Source organism: Rhipicephalus microplus, unplaced genomic scaffold (genome assembly GCF_043290135.1).
Source record: "Rhipicephalus microplus isolate Deutch F79 unplaced genomic scaffold, USDA_Rmic scaffold_45, whole genome shotgun sequence".
NCBI classification, from domain to species: domain Eukaryota; kingdom Metazoa; phylum Arthropoda; class Arachnida; order Ixodida; family Ixodidae; genus Rhipicephalus; species Rhipicephalus microplus.
In genome coordinates, this window is record NW_027464618.1 from 2,572,351 (window position 1) to 2,599,965 (window position 27,615).

General features: G+C 44.1%; 3 protein-coding genes across 3 annotated transcripts in view; 2 read left to right on the forward strand and 1 right to left on the reverse strand.

Annotated features, from left to right (window-relative positions):
• The window catches only part of LOC142787112 (uncharacterized), a 134,031-nt gene that overhangs the window by 40,979 nt on the left and 65,437 nt on the right, over window positions 1-27,615 (forward strand). The gene's annotated exons all lie outside the window — the stretch shown is intronic.
• The window catches only part of LOC119164718 (uncharacterized), a 67,082-nt gene continuing 56,790 nt past the window's right edge, over window positions 17,324-27,615 (reverse strand). Inside the window, exons 5-7 of the mRNA XM_075884732.1 lie at window positions 26,701-26,984; window positions 26,015-26,378; window positions 17,324-23,909 (exon numbers count right to left, since the gene is read on the reverse strand). Of these exons, the coding sequence (XP_075740847.1) occupies window positions 23,863-23,909; window positions 26,015-26,378; window positions 26,701-26,984 (695 nt within the window). The 3' untranslated portion in view covers window positions 17,324-23,862. The remainder of the gene's footprint in view (window positions 23,910-26,014; window positions 26,379-26,700; window positions 26,985-27,615) is intronic.
• On the forward strand, window positions 21,180-23,236 carry LOC119164719 (uncharacterized). Its single transcript, XM_075884712.1, has 4 exons — window positions 21,180-22,036; window positions 22,315-22,428; window positions 22,537-22,604; window positions 23,101-23,236. The coding sequence occupies exons 1-4, from the start codon at window positions 21,180-21,182 to the stop codon at window positions 23,112-23,114; spliced, it is 1,053 nt and encodes a 350-aa protein (XP_075740827.1). The 3' UTR covers window positions 23,115-23,236.

Below are 27,615 nucleotides of genomic sequence, written 5' to 3' on the forward strand. Positions count from 1 at the left end.
AGATTGTGGTCTTCATGTTCTTTTTGTTCAGACTTTCTTTTTGAAACTTTTTTTATTCATATACTTTTGAAACCTGATTGCCTCTAGATTTACTAACGGACTTCTTCAAGAATACTTCATCGATTCAAACTAAGTGCTTCCCTTTAAGGGACCCTGCAACACTTTTTGAGCATGGTCAGAAAACACCACTGAGTGGTAGTTGAGGCTACCGACATGTGAACCAAACTCGATAGCGGAGCACATGGCCTAGAATTTACAATTCACACAGTCAGCTTGAAATCGCTCTGTCTTTTCTTGAACAAGTGATGTCATAAACCAAAATAGCGGCACCATAAACCCAAAGTCCATGGCCATTGACAGATTTTAGCATCATGAGCTACATAGTTACAGTGGCTGCCACAGCATGCCGCCACATGCTTATGCGCTCGCTATAGCGCTGAAATTAAGCCAAACGTCTGGAGAACAAAAAACCTCAAGGTCATGATGAGTGCATCCTCTCTTCTTGCCCCCTTTTCAACTCCCAGCTCTGTGTAGCTTTCAGTGCACTTCCTGTTATGAAAAGGATAGAGAACATTAAAAGCGAGCGGCAAATCCCTGCAGCTCTGCTTGTATTTGGAGGGACCCCACAGCACCTTTTTAAGCACTAATATTAATTGTTGGGGTTTTAACGTCCCAAAACCACGATATGACTCTAAGAAACGCCATAGTGGAGGGCTCAAGAAATTTTGACCACCCGGGATAGTTTAAGGTGCACTTAAATCTAAGCCCACAGGCCTCAAGCATTTTCGCCTCAATCTAAAATGCGGTCACCGCTGCCGGGCTTCGATCTCGTGACCTGCGAGTCAGCAGCAGAGTGCCTCAGCCACTAGACCACCATGGCGGGTCACTTTTTTTTAAGTAGCCACGGAATGAATTAAGCACCATGGAATGAATTTAGAAAAGCAGCTAATTGCCTCAAGAATTGACTGCTGCGAAAACCTTTAGAATTCGGCCCAAACAAGCGGAGTTAAGAAGATTTGTCGCACGTTGCAATTTCTCCTCTCGTCGCAACGTAAGCGGTCGAACCTCAGCACATAGGGGTGAAACGGGGGAAGAAGGTAAATCACGCACGCATCTCAACCTTTACCACTTTTTTCATTGATTCTTCGAATTTGCAACTTTTTAGTGCGATCTCGTACACACGTGCGGACAGTTCGGGGCCTTTTGTGGCACTCCCAGTGACTCCGAAGAGCACCTTGCTCGAATGGCGTGACTAGGGCTTGTGACGCACCGATTTTTGACCCTGTAGTGTTTTTTGCCGAGAGATGGAAAAGTGATTTTTTTCACAGACGTTGAGAATTTATCGTCAATTCCAGGCCGTGTGTGGCACTATACTATTTGGCTTGTGTGCTCTTGAAAGCATCGACTACAGAATGGTCACATTTTTTGACCATGCTCAAAAAGTGTCGCAGGGTCCTTTCAGCCTATTCTTAAAAAAATTTTGTGGCAGTCAATTAGTGAGGTAATGAACTTCTTCAATGATCATTACTTGTAAAAGTGTTGCAGGGTCCCTTAAAAGTACCTTTAGAAGCAAAACGATAAGGCTGTGGGCAGACAGCAGCTGAAAGATAAAAGAGCAATTAGACCATTTCGAGCGATCAACAGTTGCCAAAGTTTCCAAACCAATGCAGCAAGATCCTAGAGATATTAAAATTGTTGAAGAGAACCTGCTTAAGAATTATGAATGTTTTTTTCTATATAAAAATACCATAGATAAGAAGTGTCATTTCATACCAAGCTGTTATGACCTGTGTATACTAAACAAATTTATGTGCGACAGCTTTTTTTTTTTTAGTATTGTATGCTGTTCACATTTGACTATGCATACATTTCATGAAATGTTTCTTTACGACACAATATACAATTTCTAGAGTTTTGTTATTAAGAAACTTCACCATTCTAATGAAACCTTCCAAGTTCCGAAATGAGGCAGAAGTTAATGCAGTCAAAGACGAAAAGTAGGAACCTCACACTGGCATAAGCTTAAAAAGCCGCAATCACAGCAGCAACAGAGTCATCACTGGCCAAAGAAAAAGTATAGAATGCATATCAGAATGATAAGTACAGAATGTAGTTAGAAGAATAGATGATCTATATGTGGAGTTTAACTTCCTAAAAACACCATACGATTATGAGAGACACCATAGCGGAGGGTTCCGGAAATTTCGACTATCTGGGGTTCTTTAATGTGCACCCAAATCTGAGCACACGGGCCGACAGCATTTTTGCCTGCATCGAAAATGCAGCTATCACAGCCGCATTTTGATCCCGCCACCTGCGGGTCAGCAATCGAGTACCTTAGCCACTAGACTACCACAGCGGGGCAGTTAGAAGAATACAAGTGAATACACAGGTTAGGACCTACAGGTCACTCAGACAAAGAAAGTCGAATAAAACTGGCACAATTGCTTTGTGGCCAAGCAACTGCACAGTAGACGAGAGATGTAGAGTCTTAACTTCACGTGCCACCGGAGAGCCAATATTTTTGCTTGAGAATAGATGTGCTCTGCACCTAATACTCAATCGCTTAAGCCACCTACTAGCACAGAAAAGGAATTCTGTAATCGATGTTTCTAACATAGGGGACCCTACTCAGGCACCTCTTGGGAGCCCACTACCTGCTATAACTGAACCAGTTGCCACGGTTACCACGAATCTATAGTTGCAGCAACTGTGACAACCGAATTTATGATTTAAGTAGAAACAAATGTCTGCGAGGTATGCGTATCCTAGAAAACCATTTGGATGTGACTTGCATGCTGATGCACACAGATGCTGTAACAATGTGAGGAGCACCATGCTGGATAGGTGAATACCCATCGCTGAGCCAGTGGTGCAGACTCTGGGATCAATGACAGACAGACCATATTCATCTAGCGATTAGCGATGGAGAGTAATACTACTGCACAATCCATACCCACTGTTCCCTTCAACTCTGAAGTGTGTGGAACAATAGCTACACTGGGTGAACCTGGGCAGTTGTCTTGCAAGACTACATTTTTCATATGATCGTTGACTTTTTTTTTTCATCAAGCACTAGATTTGCGATCTTGCTGCATGTGCCCTAAAATCAAACATCAACTGAACAACATCAGCCCAACAAATGCATAAAAAACGATGACTGTGACGCAGTCTCAACTCCACGTGAACAGGCATAACATGGTCGATATCGAAAAACCATGGCAAGGCAAGCATTGAAAGTGCCATGTTATTCAAGTAACTTTTAGCAAACTTAAAGAGCGTAGATAACATACTTATGACATTATGAAAAGGGTAATAAAACATCACAAAAGCAAAAGTTGGAAGTGGTGCAGTTTATTGTTCCCCAGACAACAGAAGCGCACATTTGTTTACATGTCAGTGAAACATTACCCAAAAGATAAAAAATTTTCATGATATACAGAGTAACCAAACATGTGGACCTTCACACAGCAGCAGAGTGATTACCACTGAACACTGTTGTGATGATGTGGACCTGTCAAAAAAGTATTTTAAAAAACACCAAGCATAATAACAATCCGTTATAACATTAAATATCATGTTCTATATAATTTCCAGTGGTAAGAATATACCAATGAGAATGTCTTGTAAGATTACCACGATAATGTGCCAACTCAGTTTGCCCATCCCAAAATCCCACAAGTGAAAATGCAATTATAAACCCAGACAGTTGTGTCATAAAGAAGCTTGCAGAGTTAGGCAACACCCCACGTTTATTCTCAACCCTTTTTTATGTACACTGTTAACATCCCAATCTTCAGGGCTGTGCCTTTAGCTTGAAACCACAATTCCACATGAGCACTTTAACGTGAATGCGTCCACAGAGATGAAACGAGCCTCTAGGGCTAGTTCACATCAGAAGTCATCATCAACAGAATTTGACAAAGTCAAGTTAATAAGGATTTCATGTCAAGGAAGATGTATAAACAGAGTGCTAATGTTTACTATATTACTGCTGCTGAGGCCATGTGGCAAAGCTGAGCTCAAGATATGATTCTAATGGTCAGCCAGTTGCTGTTGAGATCACACTTAGCCATGCTTGAAAAAGAGTGCTTGCTATATCAATAACATTTGAAACATCAAGAACAAGAGTTGACGGTATAAGCTTAGCGTTGGAACAGCCATGGAAAACCCCCACATTACAAACTGCACTTCAGAGTTTTGCGATTATGTTCAAATACCATGTATCTAAGATCAGGTCATCTGAAGTGGAGTTCCAACAACCTTAGCTTCGTAAAGCACAAAGACGCGAAATCAGCAGAGGTCTATTCGACGGAGAATGCACAGGGCCATATTCCTTTTCCTGGAGCATTGTGCAGAGACAAATATAGTTTTAAATGCTACTTCAAGCATATGCAGCAGCTTGTACCCTCAGCCTGTGTAACAAACTTTTGATGACCTGCAAAAGTTTGTGAGATGTACAGCACGTGGCGGAGCGTTGACCACAACAAGATTCGGCAACGATGCGTTGTCTGAGCATGCCATCGCTAATCACCGAGGCCAATAACCTCAACACCCACCGCGACACAGAAGGCGATGCATTGATGCGGTTTTCCGATGCTCCAACACATGCTGCACATCCCGCAAACTTCTGCGGCAGACAGTACACATACCATGACTGATTTATTACTATACTTCACATTCATAATCAACAGATAAAAGACCTGCTCATGGGTTTTGACAGGATCATCCTCTGCGACTCAGACACGTCAATGCATGCACTGCAGCTCCTGTTTAAAGTCTCTCGGCATCACGACCAGCCTATTTTTTACGTCCACTGCTGAAGAAGGGCCACTCCTAATGCTAGGGCTTGAGTTTCAGTTTATTCAACACTATAGTACACGGTAGATGTGGATTTGTGGCTGGGTATGACAGAAAGAAAGCTACTAAAAGGCAGTTTGGTCAGCCCCTTCAACCCCAAAAAACATGACTAAACAGCAGCACAGGCAGGACAAAGCAATAGTACATAAAGATACAAACATGGTTTTTATAATGAAGAAGTATTAAAAGACTTGCATTACATAAAAACAAGATAATTGACTATTATTGCAATAGACATCATTTAACACAGTAACAAAGGATCACATGCCACGTGATGCAAGCAGGCAAAAAAAAAAAAATGTGTCCCACACTTGTCCTCATGGCTACAAGCAACGCTAGTACTCCTGGGTTTAAAAGAGCCCATATACACTTAATAAAGTATGCGAGATTACAACCATCACCAAAGCTCAGTTGGTAGAGCATTGTACACATTATTCAAAGGTTGAAGGCTCAGTTCCTGCCAACAGCAAGTTGTCTTTTCATCTGCTTTCCTTTCTCCACATTCAAAACTGCAATGAACTGCGTCCCCTGTACTTTCCTTGGCATTTGTCAGTTCTTGTTAAAGGTACCCTGAAACTGTTTTGGAGATTTTATACAAACGCATTGGGCCGGTAGACCAAGTCCTAAGGGTCATTTAGAGACTGATTCGAGCTCTCTGCGTAAACTGCGTGATTTATTACAATGCTTTAAAGCTGTAAATGGCTGCAGATCGGTGCAGATCGCTTTCACTCGATAAAGCACACTTTAAGGGGAGACGCGGGTCGAAAAGCCGCGTTTTTTTTCCAAATTTCACCTTTTCTGTTTTTTGTTGCTTTATCATCTTTATACATTATATTTTGACATCTGAAAATATCACAGCGAAATAAGCATCAGAAGTCAGTGAAAAACGCGTCTGAGTGAGCGGCAGTGACGCGCGGCATCACGAAATTTACACAAAACGGGCTGCTGTTCGCGTGCTCGCGGGGCCGCGAAGAGAGCTGTCCGCCATATTGCGGCCGCTGGCTCGTGTAGAGTTGTCCTTACTCTCCACGATCCCGGTTCTTGAAGTCTCGTACGTTCACGAAAAATCTAAAAAAAAAGCAACAAAAACAGTCTTTTCCCGCCGTTTCAAACCGCGCGCCACTAACGCAGGGCCGCCATTGGCTGACAGCACCCGTGTTTTCTTGCCGTAGTTCGCTTCACTGTTTTCCGGAGTTATTTTTCGCTGTTTTCGTGCGATGGCAAGCCCGAAAAAGGCCGTTGCCGACCATCGGAAATACAGAAGTAAGAACAAGTTCAGAGGGAAGCGGCGGAGGACGTACAAGAAAGCCACCGCCAACGAAAATGTCCGCGACGGGCCAGCGGCCGGTAGGCCTAACATCGACCACGGCAACGTCGACCATGGCAACTGCGACGACGAGATCAACGCTGCAGTGAATTTTGTGAGTGCATCGCAGAAAAAGATCGCGTTATTCGAAAACGACGTCAGGCCGAATGCCGATCGTGCCGAAAGCGTAGTGCTGTGCGAGTTGGGTGCATTGACGGCCGTCGTCGCAGGCGCGGCATGCCCCGTTTGTCACGAGAGTAAACTCGCAGTTCGGGCACCGAATAAAAAGCGGAAAGGCCTTTCGGCGTTTCTGGAGCTACACTGCGAGAATGCGGAGTGCTCGGAGAGCATCCTTTCGTCCGCGTACTCGTCGAAGCGGGTCGCGTCAGATGGCGGCCGCGGTGCAAGCAGAAGCTACGACAGCGGGAGTTCGCGTGACGCCTTTGCCGTGAACCTGAAAGTGGTGCTTGCAGCGCGTGCCGTCGGTATCGGGCATGAGCAACTTTCACGATTTTGTGCAGTAGTTGGATTGCCAAACCCTATGCACCATAAGACCTTCCATGCTATCGGCAAAAAGATTCACAGTGCGGCAGTGAAGGCTGTCTGTGAAAACATGCAAAGGGCACGCAGCGTCACCAAAGAGGTGGCTGGTAACAGTGACGTGCCAGTCATGTTTGACGGCACATGGCAAAAAAGAGGCCACAAAAGCCACAATGGTGTGGGAACTGTAGTGTCCTTGGACACTGGTTTGTGCCTGGACTATGAAGTGCTTTCCAACTTCTGCCTGGCGTGCAGTTTGCATAACGACATGGGAGGCGATGAAGAAACATGGCAGGCGTTTCATCATCCCGTTTGTGAGAAGAATTGCGACTGTTCTTCGCATGCCATGGAGGCCGAAGCTGCAGTGCGCATTTGGCAGAGGACTGTGGACTATGAGACACCCCTGCGGTTCACCATCTTCCTAAGCGATGGAGACAGCAAGGCCTACAACGGGGTCTGTGATGCCAACGTGTACCCTGACACTCCAATTGAAAAAGAGGAGTGCACCAACCACGTGGCGAAACGTCTGGGCACCGGCCTGCGGAAGCTGCCAACGCCACTTCCACGAGGGGAGAAGCTGAAGGAGACCACCATCCAGAAGCTTCAAACTTACTTTCAGGTGGCCATTGTGAACAATCGGGGAAATGTCCACAAGATGTACACTGCCATATGGGCCTCATGTTTGCACTCGTGCTCAACAGACGGTGCTGGAAGTCACAAGTTCTGTCCTGCAGGCCCAGACTCGTGGTGCAAGCACCGACGTGCTGAGGCGCAGGGCCAGCCTGCACCGTGCCACACCCCCCTCCTGACCAAGGCCCAGGGTTTGGCAGTCCTCCCAATCTACAAGCGTCTCACAGATGCGAAGCTGCTTGCCCGGTGCCTCCACGGCAAGACACAGAACGCGGCCGAGTCCCTGAACAGCAAAATATGGCTGCTGTGTCCAAAGACCCGGTTTGCTTCCCGGACTGCTGTGGAAACAGCCACAGCCATTGCAGTCCTGTGGTTCAACCGGGGCCACGCGAGCTTTGAAAAGGTGCTGGAAGAGCTTGGGGTGCTTCCTTCGGAGGCCCTGGTTACCCTCAGCGACCGCCGAGACAGCATGCGCATGCACAAGATGAATGTGCGTCAGACCGCTGAGGCGAGGGCACACCGTCGCAGTGCAGCCAAGAGGGCCCGGGTGGAAGAGTCCTGCCGCACCAGCCGGGAAGGGAAAACCTACGGTGCTGGAGAGTTTTAGACAACTGATATTCCCTCTGGACATGTGTGTATGTGTTCAGCACAAGTTTCGTGCTACTGCGTTTTTCATTTTTGTAAATACAGACTTTCAAACTTTCAAACGCGTTTTTCTCATTTCGCAATTTTGGCCAATTTGCATTTTTTGCGGGAAGTGTTTCGGGCACTTAGAATGGTCATACGACGACGAAATTTGGCACACACATTGAGGAGAGTGCGTAGGGTGCCGATATCTACTTGAATCAGCACAACCTATCAGCTGTAAATATCTATTAATAAATTTAATGGTGGTCGAGTGGAAAAAAAAGGGTAGTTTGCTACACAGATGTTTTTTTCATAGTTTCAAAGTTGGAGCACAATTTCTAGCTAGATATCGGCACTCTATGGCTAATAGGGAGCAAAAGGAGCCATTGAACAACTCTCTGCATGAACATTTAGTATGCGCGAAAGTTCCCGGAAAACTTATCAAGTTTCACCATTACTTGAAACACAACTCCCAAACTATTGCACTTATGTAAAAACTGAGTACAGATTTGGAATCAGGAGGAAAAACTGCATCAGTGGTCCAATTTCTGAAGCTCTAAGTTGAATAACAAAAAAAAAGTGCTTTCGAGGAGCGTCTCCCCTTAAACCGCCCATTTACAGAGCGACATGCCCTGGCCACTTGACGTCACCATGACTGCTGGTCTTATTGGCTGTCATTAGCTGTAGAATGCGTGAAAGATCGGCTGGCAGGATGGCGTCACCTGTCAGAGCAGATATGAACCACTCTGCAACCTTCGTCTCTGTTGCCAGATGGCTTGCGTGCTGCAAGGCGTACTGTGTGATGGCCTCAGAGACTGCGCGCGACTTGTCAGCATGGGATCTCGGAGGTCTACCCTGATAAAAGCTCAAATCAGTGAGCACACCCATGAGAGCTCTGCGATCGCCAGCATGCCTCATGAGCTGAGGAGGCCAGGCATTAGGTGAGAAGGCGTGTATGATATATTGGTCCATAGCACCCTTGGTACACGGTGTGTCACTAAATTTGTGCTGCCAATGGATCATCAAGAGAACATAATCTACTTTGGCCATGGCTATTTAAATTGTTCACAAGCTAGGATTACCCTTGGTGAACGAGAAATGCGAGACCTACAAGACTGCATTTAATCACATGCAGCTGTCCGTTGGCCGTCTACGTAGTATGCTTATGCGGCACCGGGAAGCTTATCCAAAGCCTTCAACGTCAGAGCACTTCAATCAGCACAGTAAAACTCAAATCTCCTTTTTTTTTTTCTCTCATGACAGCAAACTTTATGCTGCACACTGATAACGGACTATACTCTACAATTAGCCTTGTTCGAACAGTGAATTTTAGATTTGAAGTGAATGATGATTTTGGTCAATTAATTTCTAATCGAGATTGAAAAGTAGATATCACATATTATAAATTAAAATGGGCGTATTGGCCATAACCGAACTAACCTACACAATATTTTTTTAATTAAAACAAGACCTGCGCAAATGCGATTTTTTCAGTTGAGAGGAGTGGAAACAACTGAATAGTACTAGCAGGTTTTGAATTTCGGTAGTATGCAAGTGATGACCTGTCAATTATGCTAAGTTTTATAATTTACTATGTTTGGACATAAACCACTATAAAAAGCTCTTAAACTTAAAAATGATGAATCAATGCGAGGGTAATAGTGTGTTTATTTGACCTTAAGGTGAAACTTCATGGCGTTGCAAACTTTTTTTGGATAGGTGCTTGCACAGCTTAGCACCCCTTCACTGCGGTGAAACCACCTTTACGAAAATTACATGCGATATAATATACAATTATTCATTGTGGCCAACAGCACGAAACCACCGACATAAGAGTTGAAGCCTGTCTGTGGTTTTGAACTGTTAGCCACAATGTATTTTCAACTCGCCCAGTTTTCTATCATACACCTCTTCGTTCATTTCGAATACTTCGATATTTCCGATATCATAAATTCGAAACGAAGCGAATTAGAACACTGTAACATTCTTTAGAATATTCAAAGTATTCAAAGATTCAGACAAGCCCACCTACAGTGGTTCTACCCCAGACACATGAGCACAGGCACTGCCACAAATCACACTGATAAAATAAAAACCTTGGTTGCGTTGTTAGCATGGCGGGACGTACCCTAGGTGCTTGCAGCTTTTAGGATTGCAGGAGTCATGAAAGCCATGAGAGCGAGACAGCAGCATGATTTGATCACTAACTAGATTAAAGGGGCCTTATGACGGCTTTGCGACTGCCTTATTTAGAGCTAGCATGCAAGTCATCATGAATGCCAAAAAGGATTACGAAAATTGGTGCCCAAAAACTGACATTATTAGTCTTCAAAGTTGAAAACTCGAGCAGATGATGCGAAGAAATGTTTTTCTTCACATTTCATTCTCCCGCTGACATCAAAGGCCAATCACCACGCGCATCTTGTAGATCCATACTGAAAGACTGAAAGACCCGCTTTGTAGTGGCAGTTATTTGTGCAGCCCTGGCGTTCTTTTGGAATTGTTTCAAAGATTTCACATTTAAAAAGCGAAATACTTCTGGATCAGGAGAAGTATACGTAGGACTTTTGTAATTTTTAATGCACAACAGTGTGGCCTAATTGAGATCATATCAGTTTGAGAAGCATGAGCTTGTTGGCACACATTCGCAGTAAAGAAACAGTGCGAAAATAACACGGGCGGAAAAAATGAAACAGGTCAAGTGCTGTCCTGTTTCATCTGTCTCGTCCTTGTTGTTTTTGAGTTGTTTTTTACTATGACCATAGAGGTATTACATGCGACTTGTCCTATCAAACCAATCAAGGTGTCCGGCTAGTTTCTTTATTCCCATGTAATGAAACGTCAATTCTAGGCTTGTGTGAATGTTCGAACACATCGAATATCGGAAAAATAGTAGAGTATCTTAATTTGCTTTGATTTGAATTTACATTACGAAAAATTTCAAAATATTTAAATGAATAAATATTAGAAGTGTGCGAATATTCTAAAGTTTCGAATATTCTGCGAATGTTGCATTTGTAATATTCGTATTCAATTCCATAACCACATATTTGAAAATTTTGAATATTCGATGTTCACGAATATTCGTCTGTAGGTTTGTGTGATTATTTAAATGCTTCAAATACTCAAATGAATATTAGGGTATTTGAATTCAGTACGCTTCGAATTTAAATTAAATAAAATTTCGAAGTATTCGCAAGGAACAAATAAATGCATATTGATTCCAATGTAATGCCTGTAAAGGTGGTTTCACTGCAGTGTAGAAATGCTGAACCGTGAAAGCACTTATTCACAAGAAATCTGCTCTGCCGCGACGCCCCCCTTCAAATTTAAAGGGGCCTCGCAACACTTTATGAGCATTGTCAGAAAATGCTGCCCATTAGTAGTCGAGGCTACCGTGGACACGCAAGTCAAGTATTATAGCACAGCACGCAGCTTGCGATTCACAATAAATTCTCAAAGTCAGCTATAAATTGCTTTCTTCTCTCGACAAATAAATGACTCCACAAGCTCAGAAAGCACGTGTGACGTATTTTCTTTTCCCATGCCATCCCTCTATGCTTAACTTCCAGTGCTTGCATCGGGATGAGAAGAGAGAATGCACTAGCAGTGTGCAAGAAATCTTTGCAACTCTGCGCGTTCTGGACGAATTTTAAAAATATTTGCGGTGGTGAATTCATGAGGCGATAAATAAGCTTCTTTAGTGAGTCCATTCCATGGCTACTTGAAAAAGTGTCACACGACCCCTTTAAGTGAAAATATTACTTTTAAATCAATTCATTTTATTAAGCTTAAAAGCTAGTTTGTTTTTTTTTATACAGATACTGCTGTCTCATGTTTGAGACATTGCAGGAGTGGTTAGAATAAACGAACAAAAACAGCAGAAATAAAAAACATAAAATTATGTAATTAGACACCTGTTCAACAAACAATAAATGATAAAACAAAAGGAACAACAGCCAAATTAAAAACATCAAATTACATAATTGGACACTTGTTTAACAAACAGCGCATGCGGTAGTCGTTTCAAAGTAGTGTCCAGATTATTCCAAGTGTCAACTGTGCACGAAAAAGAAGAGTATTTATAACAATCAATAAAACATCTGAATGGCACAATGTTTAACGGATTGAATCGGCGAGTCACATGGGTAGGATGATTGGTGAACGAAATGGGTGTGGCTATGCGGACGGAATTGTACACGATGTTATGTAGCATGGTAAGCTGATCACACATACGTCTGTGTTATGAACGGTTTAGCAATAAAGCATGGTAGTACTCTGAAGGGGAGAAATCATGGTCATAACGGTTAAAAATGAATCTAATCGCTTTTCAGTGGACGGCCTCAAGTTTATTCATGTCAATTGCAAGATGTGGTGGCCACACAACAGACGCATATTCAAGAAGAAACCTGACCAGTGTTTTGAAGGCTACAAGCTTGCATTCTTTTGTGGTGCCCTTTAGCGTTCTTCTTAAGTAACCTAATTTCTTAAGCGATTTTGCAGAAATAAGGTCGATGTGTTTGTGCCACTTCAAGTTTGGAGAGAATATAACACCAAGATACTTAAATTCCTGAACTTTTTCTAGTGTGTGATTGGAGTCGCCATATCTAAATTTCAACGGCTCCTTTTTAATTGTAAATGTTATTGTCACCGTTTCCTGAAAATTAAGCTCCATTTGCCAAGTTCTGCTCCATTCTCAAAAGGAAGAAAACACATCCTTCAACAAAACTTAGTCAGTGACACTACGTACATTGGAATAAAATACACAGTCATCAGCGTATAGGCGGAGCTTAACTGGAGTGTTAATGACAACCTGAATAACATCGTTGATGTAAATGATGAATAAAAGGTGTCCCAAGACAGAGCCTTGTGGAACACCTGAGAAAATATGAGCTTGTGACGACTGTTCGTGGTTGTAGGGAACAAACTGACTCCTCAGGTGCAAATAATCCGTATTACAAACAAGTAATTTGTCAGCATATAGCCCTGTAAAAAGGTTACGAAGTTTGAGCAGAAGTCTTTTATGACATACCTTGTCAAAAGCTTTGCAGTAATCAATAAAAATGGCATAGACTTGTTCGTGGTTATTAAGTGATGAGACGATGTCATGTGTTATGATGGCTTATAAGCTCTAAGTATAATAAATCTTGAAATGTTCTATATTTTAAGGGTTATGACTCGCATCATGCTGAAATTAAAATCTTGATACTACTTAAAGTTCTTTTGACTTCTTTTGAATGCAAAAAAGAGAATTTACATAGAGGCCTTATTTTATTTTTAAAAAAATATTGGCCAGGTTAGTTAGGTCACAATAAATATGCCCATTTTTCTTTATATGTCATATATACTATTTGAATTCAATACGAAATTATTCAACCAAAATCACTATTTGCTTTGAACCTAAAATTCACTATTCGCCTATTAATTCGCATATGATTTTGTGAAAAACTTACAATTTTGCGCATTTGCCATAAGAGCCCCAGTAGATCATGCAGTGATTACCCTGACTTCGGCACAAGTGCTGTGATGCCTGCATGGAAATTCATGGGAGGGTGACGGCGGCTTCCAACGAACGGCGCAGGCAAGTCAACGCAACAAACCTACCAATGATAAATATCTCAATCAATCTAAATCATGTGCTGCCTGCATGGCAGTACGTGTGGCTTAGCGATTTAGCGCTGTAACCGTTCACGTAAGCGAACCAACCACGCCGTGCGCTGCCGCGCTCCTCTGCGCGAGACTGAAAATGCGTATAGCTCGTGAAAATGAAAACAACTTGCCGCCGCCGCATTGGCTCGACGAAATAGTCTTCACAACTTTGCGCGGTCCCGTGCTGAGCGAGCACGAAGAAAAAAATCCCTGGGCAAAGGCAAATTCATGCGTATACGTTAGAAGACGCGGCGCTGATGGAGTGAGCTTAGTAGGTGATGCACTGTATGCAACTTGCTAGGGGCGCGCTCATGTCGAAACATATGCACTCATGTCGAAGCCTGACGAGTTGTCCGTGAGCTGTGCCGCTACTTCAGCATGTATACCCTCTTCATTGTTCCAGAATGATTTCATGATAGGGGATATAGTCATGCGAATGAGCTAAAGTGTTTTTCCATGCAATGGCAAACATAGAAAAGGCTATGCACTTTCGGTAATGTTACAATGGTGTCATCACATATAATTTTTTGTTACTAACGGTGATGCATGTAAGGTGACAGACAGATTACTGTGTAGTTCCGCTGCGTTCCCGAAAGCACCTTTGAAAATTTGTCGTACGCGTATCGTGCTCAAGCGGCAACGTCTCCTGCAATCAACCCTCTGTTACACCGTTGCTACGATGTTGCTCTTTTGCCAACGTCAGTTTACTGCACTCTGTAGCCATTGCACCGAAAGGGGTCGCGATGCGGCAAAATAGTGCCCTTTCTGCCGGGAGTTGTGGTATTGTCAACAAAAAGGCGTGTTTGGGGCGTCTTTCTATCACACATCAGTAATCATCTATTTCGCACGCTTACCTCGCCTTATTACTGCGCGTGCGGTGCACCTCAGTCACGACCGTGCAGCTATCAGTGCAACACAGCATTCTTGATCGAAAAATGGCGAGAAAATTAGAAAGAAAACTGTAAAATCGGGGTCTTTCGAGCCATAACTGATATTGTGGGAACCTGGATGAATTGCAACCATCTAGGCTGCTTGAATAATCACTTTGATTTAAGTACACTGGTGTTAACTGTTAACACAATCAAACCAGTGGCCACATGCTCACTAGTCCTCATGGCAGGTACGAAAGCTTTTCTTTTTGTTTCGTAATTAAGCCCTACCACATAAACAAAAAGATACAAAAGCTTTGTTCATAATGTGGATTGAACCCAAGACATCACAGTCGCAAGCTCAACTATCAAAGTCTTATGCTTTCTGGGAAGTACAGATGGTGATTTTTTAAAATTTTTGTGTACAATTAATGACTATAGTAAAAATTGTAATGTTTCAACCTAAATATATGATTGAATAAAAGATTACAGGTGGAAAAAATTGCACCATACACCCCTAATCAATATATACCTTTCGCATATAACCGCCTGTAAAGATGGTTTCACTGCAGTGTAAAGGTGCTAAGCCGTGAAAACACCTATCCACAAAAAGTCCGTTTTGCCGTGAAGCCCCTCTTAAAGTTTAAAGGGGCCCTGGAACACCTTTAAGCATGGTCAGAAAGCGCTGCTGATCGGTAGTCGAGGCTACTGAGAACATGCGAGCCAAATCTTATAGCGCCACATGCGCCCTGCAAATCACAATGAATTCTCAATGTCAGATAAAAATTGTTCTTTTCTTTTGGCAAATGACCCCGCAAGCTCAAAAATTACTTGTCGCAGCCATTGTATCAGCCATCGGCTGATTTGAGCATGCGCGCTCGCTCGTTACTTTGGCTGCTGCGGGGAGCAGCCACTTGTAGCAATTGCAGCGTGCATCAAGTCTCTGCAACTCTGCTCGTACTGGGCGGATTCCAAAAATTTTTGTGGCGGTGAATTCGTGAGGCAATTAGCTTCTTTAGTGAATTCATTCCATGGCTACTTGAAAAAGTGTTGCAGGGCCCCTTTAAATGAGCACATAATACATCGAAATCGATTCATCATTTTATTAAGCTTAAAAGCTTGTTATGACAGCTTTGATGCTCCAAGCATAATAAATTTTAAAGTGTTACGTGTATTACAGGTCATAACTCTCATCCTACGGAAAGTTAAATCCTGCTACTACTCAAGAGTTGTTTCGACTTCCCTTGAACGTAAAAAAAAAGGCATTTGCATAGAGACCCCATTTCAAATAAAAAAAATATTGTGCAGGTTAGTTAGGTAAGGATGCCCTAAGGATGCCCATTTTCCTTTATGTGCATTATATACGATTCTAAATTATTCTATAAAAATCACTATTCGCTTCAAATTGACGTAGAACCTAAAATTCACTATTCGCACCAACCTATTCAATTCCGATATCAAAAATAGTCACCGTGTGTTGTTTTAAAGACGATAATCATTCTTGGGATACTTCAATGCAGAAATTTTGGTCAGTCTGTCTGTCTTTCTGTTTGCCAGTCTGCCAATTGATTCAGCCACCCGAGTGAAAGTTTAAGCCCATGCTGAACGACCATCCATTTTTGATCTCCTTGCTACGTTCATACTAGTGAACATTGTCAATTAAAAAGCAAATATTGCAAATATTTGGGCACAACATCAATAAGTGAGTATTAGGTAGTGTGTCTTTATTTAGAAAATGCTTAGATAAGCAATTCCAAAGACCGCAGCATTTATTACACTGCGCTGGCAATGGGGCATCATGGACTAATAAACGTATTTCCTACGCTTCGCTAAACCGACATGGTGCTGCCACCTTTCAGCTGCTCTGCATTCTAAAAAACTTTAGTTTCTCCATTTTACTGCCAGATGGTGTCCATATCTATCGCAGCGCCTCCAGATGGAAGACAATTGTTTTTCGACGTCCTTCACAGTGAAGCATGCAGATACGAGGCCAATTTTTTTTTTTCACGGTGCCACTTGCGCATTGAGATCGGAGCATTCCACAGTTCCCGTAGAACCAGTGAAAACTACAATGTTAATTTGTGTTACAGGGCTTCTTTATAGTTATGGAGTAATTCAAAATTGTATTGCTCTAATGGATCTATGAGTTACGCCCCACTAAAAATGCATGTTTCATCAGGCAGTGATTAAAAGCACCCCGCAACACTTTGAGGATGCCATACACCCAAAACCAACTACGTCATGTATCTATAAGTACATGGACAAAACTATTAGCCAATTAGAGCATCGAGCATCGTTATCTGCATAGTTAACACGGCCACTGTGGTGTGGCGCAACACACCAGCACTGCACTTAACACCAGCATGTTTGCGGTCATGCTGAAAGTGAACCATATGTTAAACGAAAACAAGAAAGCGCTGGAGGTCATGATGCGCTAAGTATGAATGCAGCTTGTTGCCCCTTTGTCGTAGCCCCCACTCCCTCATTTGTGCAGTTTCAGAGCGATCACTGGTATGAAAGGAGAGAGAGTGCTTAAAGTGCATGACAAATTTTGTAACTATGCTCATAATTGAGAGATTCTAAAATTTTAGCAGCAGTCGATTTATAAGGCAATAAACTCTGATAGAGAGGTCATTCCAGGATTAATTTGAAAAGTGTTGCACGGCCTCTTTAAGCATTGAAAATTGGGCAGGTTGGATTACATTCATTGTTAGGAGAGTGAGAGTACGTGAAACAAAGATAACAGACAGCACGAGTACTCCTGTTGTCTATTCTACTCTTTGTCTCATCCTTTTGTCTGGTAGCCACAATTAAATAGCCTTTGACCATAAGCAACCAGTACTTTAAGCAGAATTTCCTTTATTTTGACAGCAAGTGAGCACTTAATTGCTATTTAACTGTAACTTGTCACAAATCTTGCAAATCAATCATAGGTGTTAGAAGACCGAACTGAAATACATTTTAAGTTAGTTGATCATATACTCATACAGGCGGCTAGCTAACAGCATTGCACAAATTCTTGATTGGAACTCAAATAAATGTTGTAAATTAGGGAAACTCTCACCCTTAAGTGCAGTAATAAAATCAGAAAGCAGAACAAAAGCCAGTAGTGAAAGCACAGGTGACTAAATATACATAACAAACTTTCATACAAGTTTCTTATGTGCACCAACAATAATAAAAAGAAATTGAGTATGCAGATCTGTATAGTACTTTTCTTTAAGAAATTATGATCAAAGGGGCAGGCTGAGTGCCGGTTACACACCTGCAAACACAGCATACAAGCAGCGCAAGAATAAGAATCAAACCACTCCATGAATTGAAATACTAGGGCTAGTTATCACCCATGTTGTCTTAGAAGCTGCGCCCAATCATTCATCCAAAGCCTGAAGCTCTTGCGCTCTCCCAGCTTATACAGAAATCGCATTATTTTTCGAGTTTCCAAGGCCCATGCAAATCTCGTAATGCTTAATAATGTATGGAAGTTTATAGAGAAATACACGTTTTGTTAATCTCAAAATCTAGACAATGAGTTCATATTGTTATAAAAAAATTACAAGGCATGACAGTGGCTGACCAACACTTTTGCACTGCTCCTTTTTCGATATAGTAAATAACATAAATATTCGGAGTTCTGTCCGCCAAACAAAATAGAGTTCACAGGGTTTTTTATTGCTGCAAACATTCTACGAATTACCATGTTTGATAAAGGTCCAGCATTTCTAATTAATAACACATCATATAACATGTTAAATGGATATGTATCAAGAGATCTCTGAACCATTTTCGAGTTAGAAATTTCTTATATAGCTGAACCACCAGTCTACAGTTATCAGACAATCGGAACAATTTTTCGAGTCGTGCTTCAACTGCAAAGCTGCAACATTTTACGAATGGGGTGTTTCGACGTGCATAATTTCTCTTCATTCTGCTTGCCATGCATCCTCGCCAATTCAGTGCAGAGCTATGGGTGGCACCAACATAGTCTTCTCTATTGTTCGCTTCTAATGTGCCCTGCCAACTGTACAACACTGCATGTGTGGAAGCTTCCCCAAATTAATTAGTTGCGTACAACGGGGGAGGCCTCCACAATTCATGCAATAAAGTCAGCTACCACAATGCTGGAGCTATGGTATCTCCTCATCATGTGATCGACACACTTTCAACCCGCTGAAGTCCCGTGCAAGATCATGCAGACTTCACGAAGTGTGGACAACGATCTCGGCATGAGATTGTTTCTCTACTCGTGGCCTCCGCGATCGGCTGCCGGCGGCGGGCCGTTGCTCCGGCCGTCCCATTCGGCGCGAAAGCAATGGGAGCGGTGTAATTTTGCTAACTCTGACACACGCCGCGAGGCGGCGCCGTTAGCCTAAGGTTGAACGAGGCTCATTTCACCGACAGTGCCTGCGATTTCAGGTGTTCGCCAGTCTTTGTTGTCAAGTTTTCACTGCAGACAAACCTTGAGTATGTGCTCGATCTGTTTGTACTCGTTCCTGCAAGCAGTACAAAGTTAAGGTACGTACGTTTTTTAAAAGACTTCGTTAAAAAAGTTTGTTTTGCTGCAGCCGGTGTGGTTACGTGAATCGAATGAGGCAGCCCAAACTCCATTCGCATTTCCTGCAGATTGAATGCCAGTGTGCTGAATTCTTTTGTCACTTTTATGGCCTTTTCGCGAGCTATCACGGCGCTTCACCTTGTTATGCCTTGCCGGCTGTTTCGAAAGTACTTGGCCACAGTAAGCTGGGCTATTTTGTGTGTGAGTGTGTGCGCGCGTGTTGTTTCATGGCACGTGTGCTTGCGTGGGCGTTCGCTGCGCACGTGTGCATGTTACGTGGTGTGCGTGGGGGTTCGCGTGTGCGCGTGTGTGTGTGCGGGTGTGTGCATGCGTATGTGAATGGGTTCGCGGCGCGTGTTCATGTGAATGTGTGTAGATTCACATGTGCGCGCGCGCGCGTGTGTAGGTGCACATGTGAGTGGGTCCGCGGCGCGTGTTAATGTGTGTGTGTGTGTGTGTAGGTTCACACGCACGCTTTGAACGTGTGTGCGTGCGGGTGTGTGCGAGACAGAGTGAAAGAAAGCAGCGTAATATCGATAAGCGCTCGAGTGTTGTTTATAAACAGGTGATTGCAATTGTCGAAAGCTCTAAGCTAGTCTTCCGCGTGAACGAAGCGACCATGTGTACGAAGCGACCATTTTTTCTTGACTCTTGGTTTACTATCACGTATATGTTGCAGGTGTGCTTAGTGGTCTTACGTAGCTATCGCAATTTCGCTGCCTCATTATTTGCTGTGAGTAAAAATTACACGGTTTTCTGGCGTGCATTACACACCGCTGTCCGCTCTGCTTCTGTATTTTTTCAGAAGAATGTATTGCAGCGTGCCTTTCTGCAAGTCGGACAGGAAAAGAAAGCTCGGAATAAGTTTTCATGAATTTCCTGCGAACGATGACCGTCGCCAAGCGTGGCTGAAGGCGATATCAAGAAAAGATTTTGTCCCAAATGACAAATCATCGAGCAGTGTCGTCTGCAGCCTTCATTTTGCGGATTCAGACTACACTTTGAGGTCCACAAAGCTTCGCCGCCTCAAACGGGATGCTGTTCCGAGCGTATTTTCGGGATACCCAACCTACATGCACCCGCAAAAACCACCAAAACGGTGTAAATTGGAGCGAAAGGTACAGGACTTCCCTTCAGACAAAAAAAAAGGCATCAAGTTTATCAAGTTGCCATGCCAAAATGACTGGTTCAGCCTGTGACAGTGCAACCACCCCAGGCCATTCGTCAAATTCTGATGGCTCGTTGCCATCAGTCCCTGAAGGAAATACAGAGGCGAGTTTTCAAGGTGCGGGCCATGACGGAAGCCATCTGGGCCTACTAACTCAGTTGAATGTTCAGCGCAAACTTGTGATGAATTCCTTCCACGCAAGCAGTCAGATGCAAGGGCAATCAACAGAATGAGGGTGCAATTGTTTAGAAAAGCAGATACTGTAAGGAGACTGCAGCGAGAAAACAGCCGCCTAAAAAAGAAGCTCAGTGGTTATGAGAACAACACCGTCCACTCGGCAATCAGAAAATGCTTGGAGAAGGTTGGCACGGCCCAGTTCTGCCTAGAAGATTGCTTAGTGGAGCAGATCACCAATGCAACAAGGCAACGACCCGCACGGTCGCCAGACTTTGTGCGGGAATGTGTACTATTGTACTACTTGTCCCCCAAGGCGTACCGTTAGATACGCAACCGAGGCTTGCTTAAACTGCCGTCGAAAAACACCCTCCTTCGCTATGTCGGGAAGTCGAACGGTGAAAGTGGGGTCACACCACTAATGAAGGAACGCTTAAAGCAAGAGGTGGGCAACCTGAAAGAGCAAGCCCGGCTTTGCTCAATTATTGTAGATGAGATGTCCACCAGCTCTAAATACATATATGATCGCAAAATGGATTGCTTTTTTGGGCAACAAACGGCAAAAGAAAACAATGGAGCAGCAGAGAACACCAGCAACATCATGCTTGCCAACAAGGTGCTATGTTTTGTTGCTACAGGATTGTCCACAGCATACAAGATACCTTGCGGCTTCTTCTTCACGAACCGTCTAAGTGGCAAACTTTTGTACCAGCTTACAAAAGAGGTAATCTCTGAAGTTGAAAAGTGTGGTCTGTGTGTGTGCTCCGGATTGTCACAGATAACCACAAAATTAATGTTACGATGATGCGTCACCTGGGGAACGGCTCACTCAAGCCTGTTGTCACTCATCCATGTGACCCAGAAAGAAGCTTATTTCTGTCATTTGACCAGTGCCATACTATAAAAAATGTGCGAAGCCTTCTGCTTGAGGGGGAGATGACAGACGGAAGCCAATCAATAACGGGACAGTTTGTCAAGCAGCTGTATGAGCTACAAAAGAACGAGGTTGTCAAACCAGTTCGCTTCCTCACGCAGAAGCACGTAGAACCAACGAACTTTGAGAAGATGCATGTCGGCAGAGCAGTGCAGCTGTTTTCAGACGATGTCATCTCGGCACTTCCTTTTTTGAAGGAATACCCGAGTCGCCACCCTCAGGCAGAGAAGTTCAGAAATGCAGAGGCGACAATCTTGTTCATGAAGATGATGCAAAAGTGGTTCGCCATCCACAATGTAGCAAACCGAACTGCGCATGTGCACATGAGACAGCCTGACCAGATGCACTTCTTTTGCGCGACTGACCAACGCCTACAGTGGTTGGAAAAGGACTTTCCAGACTACATCGAGGCTCTCAACAATGCCTGTAAAAGGAGTGGGAAGAAGTTTCTAAGCGCAGAGACTTATGAAGCTATTTTACTGACGAGCAAGTCTACGGTTTCATGTGTAAAGTTCCTTCTTGAGAGCGGTTTCTTTTATGTTTTGACGAGGAACCTTTCAAGCGACCCTGTGGAACTCCTCTTCAGTTCTCTACGGCAAATGGCCGGTGGCAATGACTGCCTGGATGCAAGAGCCGTGACGTTCAGCCTGGAGAGGATCTTGAGGACTGGCAACCTCTGCCCATCCCAGTCTTCAAACGTCGAGGGCGGGCAGGCTGTCTTGAGGTAGGTACACGTGATCTGATGCTTTAGGGCAAGTGCTCATGGTTGGGCAGGTTGCCTTTGCTTTTAACAGGACCCCCATAATTTTTCATGGCCTCACACAACGCATAGCATGCGTTGTGTGCAGCTACTACTGTTGTAGCCAGCCTACTGATTGAGATTGTTGTGTTTGAGCCACGTGAGCACTCAATGTCATCTGCTCATATAGACAATGTTTCAGGAGGATAGAGGACTGCTGCTCAGAAGTGATTGCGTTTAGGTATTTTACGTGTGTTTTGCAGCATACATGGCGCTTCCATGAGCGCAACGTCCCCTGTACTGGATGTTCCAGCTGAAGCAACAGCACAAGCTGCCACACCTGTTTCGACTGAGACATCTCAAGTTGCCCTAGCCAGGTATGCCGCATCAAATGTTTTTCAAGACTTAATGCTTGCTTGCCTGGCTGTTCTTCTTTTCCAGCCAGCAGCCTTTTTTCTAATACATGTTTTGCACATCTTTTTTAGTTGCACTGCACCTGAAGACGTTGTGATGGAAATCGACGGGCTGTTTACACCACTGAAAGCACTGCCTCGTAAGTAGATGAGTAGAGGCTCATTTGAGTATTATTAAATGCAACATAAAACAAAAAGCCACCATCTTCACTTGCTTTATCTGAAGGTTATCTGCTGATTGTTAGCAACGCACCAAAATTCATGTTGATGAGGGCTGGGTGGAAACAGTGATGCATTTGCATTACACACAAGATCTGTCTTTATGGGCTGTCTAAAATTTGCTCTGTTTACATTACTGCCAAACACAATTTTTATGCTCTCACTGGATACTTTTTATTCTGGTGTTTCTTTTCATATCTGCTTATTTTCTTTTTTCTTATTTCTATTTCTGCTCAATAAAATGTTTTTACCACCACCACCACAAAAATGAAAACTACTGATGTGCAATGAATTCACTTACGCTTCACAGCGGCCCTAGTCTACGTCAAAAATTAAACAGCTAAATGGCTCCCGTAACTACTTCTATCTACTGCATTGATGAGCGGTTGTAATTTTTTTATTAAACGTCTCACGCAGGCTGCGAAGGCTGAGTTTTCGTCCTCTGCGCCCGCCCGCGCCAGGGGAAGCCAGAGAAAGCGACCTTAGGCTACGCGCGCCGCGGTGCGGCGAAAAACGCGGCCACGCCCCCTTTTCAACTTACGCTCACTCCGGGCGATTGGGACGGCCGGAGCAACGGCGCGCCGCCGGCAGCAAATCGCAGAGGCCACGCTCTACTGCTTCATACAACATCGTACTGCCATCTTCGTAAAGCAATACAGTCATCTTATAGTGTTGTAATGCACGTGCTTATTTTAAGTGTTAAAAGAAGGTCACCGGTGGTTTAGAGACCATGTCATAAGAAACACGATCAAGTCGTATTCATTACAAGTACCCATTGCTGCTGAGAACATTGTAAGCCAATGGTGCACTCAAGAGAGGACCACAATTCACAGTAACTGCACTTCTACTTCCTAATATTCTTGATGGTGCATCATATGACAACAGAATATATTACAGCTCAAGCAAGCACAGATCATTTTTCTTACACTGCTTTCCACAGCAGAATATCAAAAGTTATGCTTTTCTAAAGCACGTCTTGACGCGAACTCTTCTACCAGTGTTTCTCTCTTCCTAGACGAACTGGTAACTTGATCTTCAAACGACATGCACAGATCATATCCGATGAAAACGACTCCTCCGACGAGCAGTGCCGAAGTTGCGAAGGGCGAGTAACACTAATAGAGAGTCACATAAAACACCACACTTAAATTTACAGTTCACCTGACCAAACTGTCTCTCCTAGTCACTGTCTGGCTTGCTTGAAGAGCTGGTCCCCACTTGGCCACCTGAAAAGATTTAAGGACACTTAATTTGCAGAGGTGCCATGGCCAGAATGGAATTTGGAGCAACTTTTCAAGCTAGGAAATTCCAACATAGAGGAGATTACAGGAAAACTCTGTCTTTGAGCGCCAAATCCCAAACTCTGAGCAGCAGACAAGCCTTCCTTTAACAACAGAAGTGTACAAACAAAATATATGTCAGCGAACTTGTGCACATGAGCTCTACTACACTTCGATAAAAGCGGTCTGTTGAACCACCCACAGTGTAAATGATGATGACATAACCTTTTTTAAAAGGTGATATCAACAGCTTGCCCATCAACATGCCCAAAAAATTTCTATTGTGAAGGAATAGGCAACAGTACACAACTTCACTCATCCAGGCCATTCTGCAGTGTTACAGAAACCCCAATGTAAGGCTAACTGCACGAACTCATCTCAGCTGGTGTGCAACTTTTGATGTGCCTATGCTGACACAGTGCGAGAGGCCACTCCCAAGCGCACAAGCGTTCGTGCAATCGGAGAGGTGGATGCGCTAGTACAATGTAGAAACTTACAACCTAACCACTAATAGTGCAGAACCAGTTACAATGCTGCGTTTTTCGACTCCCATTCACCGTCCCGTAGAACCCCATGTATACACATACCGCTTATTGTGCAGTCCCCCAAGATGCAAGACCGGTTATAATGTAATTGTCGGAAAATCTTTGTGACAATCGCGGTAGAGAGTGCAGCTCTAAAAGGAGGCGTGCTGAGTGCTCTGCTGGGAAGCAAGAGAAGAGGTCATTACAGAATGGGAGAGGATGCGGAGTGAATGAACGAAGGGCAGAGGGAAGAAAAAGAAAAGGACGAAAGACCGTGGCACGCTGTGTGGGCTAAGGGAGGAGGCCAGTTGCCTAGGCGACGGTTAAGTCTTTGCACTAACGCCGACATGGCTATACAGTATATTAGCGTAGCTAGCGTGGCTCCAGCCACGCGCAGCTCAACATGGCACGTGCGATCCCATCTTTATCAACTGCGCTTAACAGTTTACTGTCAGGAAAAGCGGCGTTGTTATCGTGCCTGCTACAGATATTGCGTTTTATACATTATCCGTAAATTTGGAACCTTTGACAGATTTATGACACAAGCTTTCGCCTTTGCTGCCAGTGCACTGTTTTACTAAACTTCGTGGGTTTTCATTGTAGATGATCTCCCGGCTGCGAACGCGTATTTCGCATCAGGCATGCTGTTCTTAAATTAGGGCTTGAGTGCAGTCATTTCGACACTAGATGTTCATGTCTTGGACAAACTTCCCGCGGCAACATACCCAACAGCAGGACAAACCAAAGCCTAATCGGCGTTGGTTGCACGTCGGTAGCGGTCGCGTGCAATCTAAGTTGCAGTTTGGCTTGAGATTAACGACTCTTTGCAATGACTACATGAGACGAGACACATATCGTTAATGAAAACGAGGGTGGCTTGTGGATTTGCAATGGTGATTTGCGATTCGATTGCAACATCTTGAAATAAGATCCGCACCCGTGATATTGAATGATTAGAGTCTTTCAGAACGTGAAATTACGGACGCGATTCGACATTTTGTGTAATGCGCATAATCGAGGCGGTCTGAGAAGCAGTCACCGAAGTTTCGCGATGGCACAACCTCTTGTTAGACACCCCTTCCCCATCCCCTTTTGTGTACATTTATTTGGTAACGCGTGTATTTGGACAATTTTAACATTCAGAAATGAACAATTTTATTTAAGATTCAGAAATTTCGGAGGTGGTAAGCACCATGCACCGCACGCTTTAATTCTCGGACATGCAAGGCTCAACCAGTTTTGCGCTACTGAGGCCCTTGAAAAAGGTTGTTTTGGTTATAGCGTGGTACCGCTTATAGTGCGGATATTTGCGACTCCCGCAACTTACATTATAAGTGGTCTATACAGTAATACTGACTGTCATGCACCACAAGTAGTGGCATTGAAATGGCTCACTATCAACATTTGGCATTATGCTCAGGCATTTCGAGGTACCTCAAGGATGTTCACAGTGAACAACATTCAGCACTGTTGTAGGAATCAATAGGACAAACACTAATGCCAGCTGTTCACTGCAAAGCAGCTCACCGGTCTCTGCCTTGTGGGTCTTCATGTGCAGTGCCCGATGGTCCTGCCGGGCAAAGCGCTTGGGGCACATGGAGCACTTGAACGGTTTCTCTCCGGTGTGGGTGCGAAGATGCTTGACCATGGTGGAGCTGAGTGCAAACGCCATGGGGCACATGGAGCACTTGAACGGCTTCTCTCCTGTATGTGTGCGTAGGTGGTCCATCAGGTTGCTCTTCCAGCCGAACTTGCGCTGGCAGAAATGGCACTCGTACATGGGCCGACCGTCACCGGGCACCCGGTACCACCCGACGGGAGGCTTGCCACCGGCCCGGTCATTCGGAAGCTCGTCTGAACGACGTGGCTCCATTGGCAGGGGTTGCTGCACCTTCAGGACGATTACGGACAAGTGTTAGTTTTTAACTAGACGTGGGCAACGATAATTTCACTGGAAACTATGAAAAGTGGTGAACACAAGTTGCGTTTACACAGCGAAACTTCAGGCAAACTTGTGCTGTCTTATACTTCGAACCTGAGAGGGCACTATAATGTTGCCAAGTTGCCAGACGTTTCTTTAACTATTCATGCAATCAAGTGCAAGGCAGAAGATTGCAAGTGGTGTGCCATGAATTTGAATTTGAATTACATGGCCAGAAGAGGTTAGGTGTAACACGGTGTACAGAGAAGGCTATTATAATCATCATAATTACCTGCTGCACTTCAGCCTCTGTTGGTGGTGGCAGCTCATCCGGACTTGCCCTGCCTCCCTGAGAGTGCTCCTGATCAGGGTAGGAAACCTCAGACGCCAGCAGCCCACGCAGCATCTGGCCTTCTTGCCGCAATGTGCCAGGTGTGTGTTCGTCAGCCACGTGAGGCCGCAGAATGTTGGTTGGCTGCGCCTGCGTCACCACTTGGGAAAATGCCTGCGGGAACCTCCAAGGCTGCGCGAGGGAGGCTCGCATCGCCATTCCCCGCATGGGCACGCGCATTGACTCTGGAAGACAATGCAGCACCATCACTCAACTTGCATGTATAAAGTTCTCACCTGAGCCTACCTGCTAAGAGGGGCCCGGCAACACTTTTCCACGTAAGCATCACATAACCTCAAGTTCAGTATCAGAGTTCGTTGCCTCAGAAATAAAGTGCCGCAAATATTTTTTGGTTTTGCCAAATACACATGAACTTATCACTCACATTACATCCCTGGAAGACTGACATTAAGTCCTGGAAGTGTGACGTGCTGCCTACTATGCTACCGAGGCAGACAAAACATTGCCCCGATACACAGAAAAAACAGGGGGGAGGGGGGTGACACAGGGCAGGAAGTTATGTTGGTGCATGTGAGGACCTTGAGCACTTTTTTTTTTACATTTTTCTCCTCTAATGTTGGCTCAGTTCTAGTGTGGCCGTAGGAGCTGATGTAATTTTACAGTGTGTAATTCTAGAACAACTGTACAGTGTGACTCCGGTATGTGGCAGCACCGCAAGGCAGCCCCGGTAACTATGACAGCACAGGAAGCTCATATTAGCCACAGCCATGTTTTCAGCCAAGATGACGCGGTCGCACCCGTCATTAAGAAGGCTCTTGCCAAAGCAAGAGCCTGCGATTTATAGTTGTCCTTCAA

Excerpts from the sequence above, each read along its gene's own strand:
- LOC119164719 (XM_075884712.1), top strand. The coding sequence starts at position 21,180 with ATGATGCGTCACCTGGGGAACGGCTCACTCAAGCCTGTTGTCACTCAT. Across the intron at positions 22,037-22,314 it reads GGCGGGCAGGCTGTCTTGAG|CATACATGGCGCTTCCATGA; the intron begins GTAGGTACACGT and ends TGTGTTTTGCAG. Across the intron at positions 22,429-22,536 it reads TCTCAAGTTGCCCTAGCCAG|TTGCACTGCACCTGAAGACG; the intron begins GTATGCCGCATC and ends CATCTTTTTTAG.